The 9,076-nt window shown below is 59.1% G+C and overlaps 1 protein-coding gene across 1 annotated transcript; it reads right to left on the bottom strand.

The window, feature by feature from the left end:
• Positions 1–258: 258 nt before the first annotated feature.
• LOC116943764 (tubulin alpha-1A chain-like) lies at positions 259–9,076 on the bottom strand. Its single transcript, XM_032956968.2, has 6 exons — positions 8,909–9,076; positions 5,714–5,936; positions 4,152–4,300; positions 2,604–2,756; positions 1,247–1,938; positions 259–523 (listed from the first exon to the last, which is right to left on the bottom strand). Exons 1-6 carry the CDS (start codon positions 8,909–8,911, stop codon positions 388–390), a joined length of 1,356 nt encoding a protein of 451 aa, XP_032812859.1. The 5' UTR covers positions 8,912–9,076; the 3' UTR covers positions 259–387.

Below are 9,076 nucleotides of genomic sequence, written 5' to 3'. Positions count from 1 at the left end.
CGGTGCGAGTGTAAGCACCACGCCAGCCTGTCGCCACGGCTTCCTTCCTTCTGCCAGATCCCTCGTTGTGGAGTTCGAGCGAAAATAATTGAAAACTCATTTCTTTAGAGTTGCATTTTGTGTGTTTAGTTTGTCGTCCTTCCCCAGCACCTCCGATTAGCACGGTTGGCTACGTACGGTGCGAAAGAAGTTCAACGTACACGCACACAAACAGGACAAAACTCAGAGCGACAAATCAGGCACGCGTGGACAGAGCGATTTGCTGATTTAAGATGCTCCTTTATTATGACTTTTATTTGACTCTCGCGTAACTGTCATCACCAAATTCGTCTACAGAGCAATCTGTGTCGAGGGCATGCGAGGCGGCCATTGTGCGACGAGGTGGACTCAGAACTCCTCCCCCTCCTCCTCGCCCTCTCCCTCCACAGAGTCCACGCCCACCTCCTCGTAGTCCTTCTCCAGCGCGGCCAGATCCTCGCGGGCCTCCGAGAATTCGCCCTCCTCCATGCCCTCGCCCACGTACCTGCAGGCAACAGAGTCGTCAACGTCATCGTCGGCATCGTCAACGTCATCGTCAGCATCGTCGGCATCGTCAACGTCATCGTCGGCATTGTCAACGTCATCGGCATCGTCGTCGGCGTAGTCGTCAGCGTCAACGTCATCGTCGTCAACATAATTGGCATCATCGGCGCGACCGCCAAAATCAGTGGTGGCGGTAAGATCGTCGTCGTTGTCATCATCACCACCACCGTTACATGATGACCAACAGCAGCATCAGTAATAGCATCGGCGCAATCATCTCTCCGCAGCATCAGTGTCATCATCGTCGTTAGTAGCAGCGTCGTCATCAGTGTCGTCGTCGTCGTCACCATCGGTATCATCGTCGTCACTATCTTTACCAAGCGGCAGCATCACCAGGCTTGGCATTAGAAACCCCAACCCACACCGTCTTCGTCCGGCAGCGGTGGGACTCTCGCCACCGCCACAGCGGGGCCCAACCGCTCTGCAGATCTCGCACGCAACCCGATTGCCCGCAACCCAATAACCCGCAACCAGATTGCCCGCAACTCTGTGGCGGGCGAGATCAGGAGAGAGCGATTCTGTTGCGCGAAAGACGGACTCAGGTGTGCTCGGACCCAACTCGTTGCGGTGGTGATGGTGCACTGTCTATACTTGTGTACAAGGTCGACCGATACCACCACAACAACAACAGCGGCGGCGGCGGAGGCGACGGCAAGGCACGTACCAGTGGACGAAGGCGCGCTTGGCGTACATGAGGTCGAACTTGTGGTCCAGGCGAGCCCAGGCCTCGGCGATGGCCGTGGTGTTGCTGAGCATGCAGACGGCGCGCTGCACCTTGGCCAGGTCCCCGCCCGGCACCACGGTGGGCGGCTGGTAGTTGATGCCCACCTTGAATCCCGTGGGGCACCAGTCGACGAACTGGATGCTGCGTTTGGTCTTGATGGCGGCGATGGCGGCGTTGACGTCCTTGGGCACGACGTCGCCGCGGTACAGCATGCAGCAGGCCATGTACTTGCCGTGGCGCGGGTCGCACTTCACCATCTGGTTGGCGGGCTCGAAGCAGGCGTTGGTGATCTCGCCGACGGACAGCTGCTCGTGGTACGCCTTCTCGGCCGAGATGACGGGCGCGTAGGTCGCCAGCGGGAAGTGGATGCGCGGGTAGGGCACCAGGTTGGTCTGGAACTCGGTGAGGTCGACGTTGAGGGCGCCGTCGAAGCGGAGCGAGGCCGTGATGGACGACACGATCTGGCCGATGAGGCGGTTGAGGTTGGTGTAGGTGGGGCGCTCGATGTCCAGGTTGCGGCGGCAGATGTCGTAGATGGCCTCGTTGTCGACCATGAAGGCGCAGTCCGAGTGCTCCAGCGTCGTGTGGGTGGTGAGGATGGAGTTGTAGGGCTCCACCACGGCGGTGGACACCTGGGGGGGGTGGGGGCCGGGGGCGACGCGCCGAGTCGGTGAGCGGTTTTCACGATAGTGCCGGGGGGGGGGGGGGCACCGTCGCTGCTGCGTTCTTGTTTTGCTTTGCAGTGGTCGTCAGCCAAAAACTATATATATATCGGCCCTGGAATCGCACGCTCGTAAGGGAACAACAGCAACGGCACTGCGGACAAGAGGACGTCAGCCCAGGAGAGACGGAGCGGTGACACCAGGGGTGGATTATTACTTATTATAATTATCATTTATTGTTGTTGTTACACCGTTGGATCGTGAGAGAATGGCAATAGCTTGGGGAGGACGCCTCTGATGATGATGACGACGACGACGACGATCGTGATGACGATCGCACAAAGACGGTCACCGCGTCGCTTCTGCGGCCGTCTGGAACGCGCTTCCTTCCGAATTTAGAAAGCCACTGGAGCTATGCACTTTTAAATCTCCATTGAAAACTCATTTCTTTCTCGCTACTTTTTGTGTTTTAATATGTTGTCCTTCCCCCGCACCTCCGATTAGCTCGTTTGGCTACGTACGGCGGCGCGAAAGAAGTTCAACGTACAGTACATACGGTGTGTTAAGGCTACATGGAAAATCTTTGTCTTTGGTGGTGGGGCGTGGGGAGGGGGGGGGGCAGGGAGGGTGGCCACCTGGGGGGCCGGGTAGATTGAGAACTCCAGCTTGGACTTCTTGCCGTAGTCGACCGAGAGGCGCTCCATGAGCAGCGAGGTGAAGCCCGAGCCTGTGCCGCCGCCGAAGCTGTGGAAGATCAGGAAGCCCTGCAGCCCCGTGCACTGATCCGCCTGGGGGGGGACGTTGAGAAGCGGGGGGGGGGCAGTTAGGGAGTGGAGAGGAGGGAGCGGCGAGCGAGCGAGCATGAGGATGACACCGCGGTGTGGAGGTGAAGGTCTTAGTGAAGCTGGGGATTGTGAGTGGAGTTTTCTGCAGCTGCTCTGGTTTCCTTCGATACAAAGGTGCCCCCACCCGCTCCCCATATCCGTTTGCAGGCTCTTGCACCCGGTGAGGCCGACTGATCAGGTCCTGCGGTGGTTCTCCACGCCGACAATTAGCGTGGCGTCAGCAAGGCACTTGTTCCGTTACTCGGTACTTGGTGCGTCCTGCCGCCCCGTCGTACGACATTTATCCTGCATGGTGTCCATGCCGCAGCCTGCGCTTCCCCCTCAAAGGCTCTGGTGCCCCCCCCCTCCTCCCCCCAAAGAAGGGTTGAGAGCCGCTCGTTACACTGGGGCGCTATTGTCAATGGGCGCCTGTGTGTGGGGCTGTTATGTGTGAATGGGCGCCTGTGTGTGGGGCTGTTATTTGTGAATGGGCGCCTGTGTGTGGGGCTGTTATGTGTGAATGGGCGCCTGTGTGTGGGGCCTTGTGAAGCGAGGCTCCGAACGCGAGGTCTTGGGCATGAAAAGGGCGATGATTTGGAGCCTGCATTGTTTAGGCACTGGAGGACTCCCTCATTCGGACAATCTCCCCCCCTGCGCCCACAAACTCCCACACTAGTCCCTGCATTTCTCCCTGCCCCCCCCCCCCCACTCCTCTCTCTCCGCCCCCGCCCGCTTTCCTGCGGTCGGTCGTCAACTCGCGTGAGTGGCCAGCGAGTCGGAGCGAGACGACAGAACGCTCATCGCCGCGCCGGCGATCTCGGAGAGGAGGGCGCCGCCGCTTCGCCGCGTCTCGCGGACGTGGCAAAGCGGTCGTTCCACCGTTACGGGGGGCGCCGCCGCCGCCGCCGCCGCCGTCACTGTGCACGATCCCAATTCGGGCGTAATCTTTCGTCTGTCCTTGCGCGCGCCGCAGTGGCGTGTTCGGGAGCTATCGGCGCCAATGTGCTGCTGCTGCTGCTGCTGGCCACAACGAGAGGGCCTGGGAGAGCGAGAGACTCTGTGTCTGGGAGACGGCAGCCTCCTCCCCCACGCCCCCACTACGGTCCCCCCCACCCCCTGCCCGCCCCCCCCTCCCTGATTACGGGGTTTCCGCGTCGTCCGGGGCGAGACGTCGCGTCGTTGACTCCAATCCAGATGGCGCGATCAGTTGAGCCGAATGGGATCTCATCGTAACATTTCGCGTCGGCGTTGTGTTTTCAGCTTCTCCCGAATGAACGCTTTGAATAGGTGGAGACTTGGGAGGTGGTGACTCCTCCACTCCCCCTCCCCCCCTCCCTCCCCCCACGCCCCCCTACTCACCAGCTTGCGAATGCGGTCGAGCACCAGGTCGACGATCTCCTTGCCGATGGTGTAGTGGCCGCGAGCGTAGTTGTTGGCTGCATCCTCCTTGCCCGTGATCAGCTGCTCGGGGTGGAAGAGCTGGCGGTATGTTCCCGTGCGCACCTCGTCTGTAGAAGAGGTGGCGGGGGATAGGGGGCGTGGACAGGGGGGTTGGGGGGAGAGGTGAGATAGGTTTGCACCTGGCACCGTTTTTTTTCCACTGCCGCACCCGAGCCGAGCCAGAAGAAAAACCGATGACGTGCGTGCACAAAAGAGTTGATTGGCCGCCACAGCGGGCCGCTTAGCCTCTCAACAACCACCGTGGGCTTCTAGGTCACGGTTGATTTGTTGTCCCACTGCGGCCGTTTGCTAAGCCAGAACCGAACCGCGACCACGCGCTGCTGGCCTGGGCAGGAAGGCATCGGAATCTAGCTCGGGGGGGGCCAAAGCAGGGCCGGGCGCGGGGCTGACGACGCCTCCGTTGCGTCTCGACGTCCAACGGTAGGCCGTGAGCCTCACGCGGCCTCACCTTGACGTGAGCGAGCCGCGCGAAGACGTAGCCCAACTAAAGTTTGTTTGTTTAACACGGGGGGCTTTCTAACGAATAGACCCGGCCGGGTGGCAACGCGATCCGTATGCGTGTACGTACGTTGAACTTCGTTCGCGCCGTACGTAGCCACCGCGATAAGAGAGGTGTTCTGGATGCCCGTGCGCGAAAACCCTTTACCGGGTCACCAACCCGGACAGAAATTCCGTTTAACAAACAAACAAAAAATCCCACCGCAGATCACTCGAACGGGATTGCACCGAGCAGCATCGCCCCCCGTACTGGGAAAACTCCGCGGGGGCCGCGTCGGTGAATCGCATCGTCTGCGACCACCATCAACCATTTCATTCCTCGCCCCGAGGTGCCCGTGCCACCGGTCCGCGGTCTCTCCGCTGCTAGCTTGTCTGGCATGTTATTTTTCAACCCTTTCCCCCGTTCCGCAACATCTGCAAGTTGCAGGGTGAGGAGGTGGGGGGGAGAGGTTCGGACGTGAACTCTAGAGAGGCGTGGCAGCGCCGTTGTTTTTAACGGCGCTGTTACCACAGAGAACCGTAGCGACACGACCGCCGCACTCTACGATAGCCGGCGCCAAGCTGTGCCACCACGCGTCTCCCCCGCATTGGCCCTTTACTTCCGATTCCGTTCGGAATCGATTCCGTTTCAACGACGCACACGCGCGCGCGTAATCGGAACGGAATCGGAAAGAAAAAGGGATGCCTTGCACGTTACGTGCACGTGCGTCATCGGCACGTACGTCATCGGCACGTACGTCATCGGCACGCACGTGCGTCATCGGCACGTAGGTGCACGTACGTCATCGGCACGTACGTGCACGTGCGTCATCGGCACGTACGTCATCGGCACGTACGTGCACGTACGTCATCGGCACGTACGTGCACGTACGTCATCGGCACGTACGTGCACGCACGCGGACGTAGGCGCACGTGCGTCATCGGGACAGGGGAGGAGGGTTGATCGCCGCTTAGCCGCTCACCGACCACCGTGGGCTCCAGGTCGACGAAAACGGCGCGGGGCACGTGCTTGCCGGCGCCCGTCTCGCTGAAGAAGGTGTTGAAGGAGTCGTCGCCGCCGCCGATGGTCTTGTCGCTCGGCATCTGCCCGTCGGGCTGGATGCCGTGCTCCAGGCAGTAGAGCTCCCAGCACGCGTTGCCGATCTGCACGCCGGCCTGGCCCACATGGATGGAGATGCACTCGCGCTGTGCGGGGAGAGGAGGGGGAGAGGGGAGGAGAGACACGAAGGTGATGATTAGGGGGTGGCGGCGCAGCAGTAACCCTGGTGCGTCGCAACGACGTGTAGCCGGGTTCGACTCCTGACTCGGGCTGTCACACTGTGCGGAGTTGGTGTGTTCTCTCTCTCGCTCTCTCTCCATCCAAGTTTCCGCAATGGATTTCCTCCGGGTTTTCCTGTTTCCTCCCATAGTTCAACACAAACTAAAGCCCCGCAACGATGTGGCCGGTATTGGCCAAAATATCCCACTGCTGATACGAAGCGCCACTGCAAATTCCTCAATTTGGATCGCACAGCAGCAGCTGCAAGGTGGCCCCCTTTGGCAAACGCTTAGCGGCGCTCTCCTGAAGGAGAGTCGCGAATCGGTGAGGCCTTCCTGTCTAAACGAGCGGAATAACACCGGCAGCAACAACAAATAAATGAATATTAAAGGAGTGAATCAATGAGGCATGAATGGAGTTGGTTAAACATCCCCAATGTAGGACCGCAGAGCTTGTACAATGTTGATGGCGCCGGCTTTGGCTGCGTCCCACATCCCCCTCGCGTTACAAATCCTACCTAACACTTATATGGGACTATCGTTTTTACCGGAAAAATAACGGATAGTATACTGCGACATGACAACAAATGTAATGTAAATGAGCTTCACAAAGTCAGAGAGTCTCCCACGTGTTCGCCATCGTTGTCAACACGTGGCCTGGAATCTCCTCCAGGCGGTCTCCAGAGCCCGGAGGCAGCAGCACATGTCACGTGCCGTTGTTTTGTTAACGTTGTTTTGCAGCACCCTGTGTATATTGTACGTTGCATACGCATAGATATATCTTCAACAATATTTGTCAATGACACCACCCGAAAGCGAATGGAAGGGCCGTTGCCCGAAACGTCGCCCACTGTTTTACCCGTATAGTGCCACGGTGTTATTGACAGGGAATGCGTTGATTTGATTTTTTTAGATTATTAGTTGTGCCTGGGCACCGCTGCCAACGCAGCAGCGGCATCATCGTCGCGAAGTAATTTGCATAATTAATCAGGCTGGAAATTAATCAGTCACGTAACTGGGCAGGTAGGCAGAATGGCGAGTGGGAAGTCAAGTCACTGAATCGGGCAATCAGTAGAGCGGTCGGGCAGTCAGCGGGCCGGACAGGTAAGCCGCCGTGCAGTCAACCGGTCGTGCAGTCACACGAGTCGGGGTAAATCAGCCAAGTCACACGAGGTGAGTTGGGCTAAAGGCGCAGCCCTGCAAGCGCTCGCTCGCGCCACTGCTGGCGGAAGGGCCTCCACCCACGAGAGGGAGCTCTGGTCTAGACAACCTCTCGAGTAAATCACAGAGGCGGTCAAGGTGTCATTAATTCCGTGCAACGATTAGCCCGTCAGGCATGCACGCATGTATGACGCAGTCAGTCAGGCAGGCGGTGAAGCTGTCAGCCGTGTATGCAGTCAGGCAGGCGGTGAAAGAGGCAGTCAATCCCGAAGGTAATCAGGTAGCGGACTCAAGCGGTGGTCTACGATTTGTGTTGCGGTGCCGGGGAGGAACCATTGAGTTCTCCTCGACAGGAAACCCGATCCGTGCCACAACAGATGCTGGATGTCGGGGGGAAGGTGGGGCTGGAGAGGGAGGGTGGGCGATGCAAGAATGGAGGGCTTTGGTAGCCAGAGAGAGGGAGAGCGGGGAGATGAGTGAATGGGAGATGCTGCGGGCCAAGGGGAGAGAGGGAGGAGCGTGGAGGGAGATGGTGCGAGGGGTGGGATAGATGCAGGCAGCGAGAGAGAGGGGGGAGACTACAAAGGGAGGGGCGGGGAGAGAGTGGGAGGGAGGCGAGTGAGTGGGCGAGAGAGATGCGAGAGTGAGCGGAGGGCGCAGGGAGGGAGGGAGTGTGCGACGCGAGGGCGTGATTGAGAGGGAGGGAGGATGGTTGGGTGGGGAGTGTGAGAGAGGGGGGGTGTGAGAGAGAGGGAGGGAGCCAGACCCACCCACACCCCCCCACACCCCCCCAGCAATGACGCAGGAGATGTAAATCTGGGAGGGGCCCGAGGAGATGGTGCGAGGATGAATGGAGGGGAGGGGGCGATGGGGCGGCTGCTGTCGGGGCTGAGCCCTGGACACAATGGAAATTCTCGACGACTCGGACTGTGCGCATCGAGTCACTGACAACGCAACGGGCGGAGCGACGACTTCGATCGGTTCTCACAGCTTCTATCGGACGGGGATCTACTCGGCTCGTGCCGCCACTGGCGGCCGCTACGTCCACAAGAGTTTAAGTTTTAATATTTAACAACAAAAAATACGTGGGTGACAGCGCGCGTGATTCACACGCGCGCTGTCACAGCCCCCAGTGACGAGGACAAAAGATCCCCCCGTATGGCAAAGAGACTGGTGTGTTGGGGACAGTGCTTTTTGCGAGCACCTATTTAAAAGCCCGCGCGGCTCACGACGCGTGTATGTGGTCAGCGACCATGCCCCCGACTGCCTACGTCTCGCCAGTGGTGATGTCGGGTTTTTGTTTTTGCGTTTTCACACCGAAACCCATTTGAGGCCGAGTCGACCTAAGGGGAGGCCCAGAACCGGTTCACGATCGCACTCGTCCGCTGATGTTGGCTGTGGCCGAGAATTGAACTCGGGTCAGCGGGATCGTAGCGCAGTGCGTCATTCACTGCGCCATCGCTCCGCGCACAAAGATAAAGACAAAGATCCCCCGTGTAGGCAACGTAAGCTGTTGGGGCAAGTGCCGTTCGCGAGCAACCCGTTAGCGGACAGCAAAAGGGCTAAGACACACGCGCGCACACTGAGACACACACATCACCATCATCATCGTATAAATACAACTGCCACAGCGATCATTCGTAACGTTAACACAAATTAAAACAACGATTATTTTTTTTACAAAAAAATCCAATACAATCGGGGTCCCGTTATCCGCCGTCGCATCTCGCCATCCCTACCATGTTGACGTCGGCGGTCGGCTACGGTGTGCCTTGGGGGGTGAGACAAAGACGGCCGAGGCGGAGGGAGGAGGAGGAGAAGGTGGTGGTTGACAGTCTGCGCCGAGCGCTCACGGAAGGCGCGATGTGCCGATGGTGAGTGGGACGAGACTGGGGGGCCGAGGGAGC

Source organism: Petromyzon marinus, chromosome 19, assembly GCF_048934315.1.
Source record: "Petromyzon marinus isolate PM22_M1 ecotype Great Lakes invasive population chromosome 19, UKy_Petmar_22M1.pri1.0, whole genome shotgun sequence".
Lineage (NCBI taxonomy): Eukaryota > Metazoa > Chordata > Hyperoartia > Petromyzontiformes > Petromyzontidae > Petromyzon > Petromyzon marinus.
Note: the sequence above shows the minus strand (reverse complement) of the source record. Positions and strands in the feature narration are given on the sequence as shown.

Excerpts from the sequence above, each read along its gene's own strand:
- LOC116943764 (XM_032956968.2), bottom strand. Across the intron at positions 2,757-4,151 it reads TCGACCGCATTCGCAAGCTG|GCGGATCAGTGCACGGGGCT; the intron begins GTGAGTAGGGGG and ends GTCCCCCCCCAG. Across the intron at positions 524-1,246 it reads AAGCGCGCCTTCGTCCACTG|GTACGTGGGCGAGGGCATGG; the intron begins GTACGTGCCTTG and ends TGTTGCCTGCAG.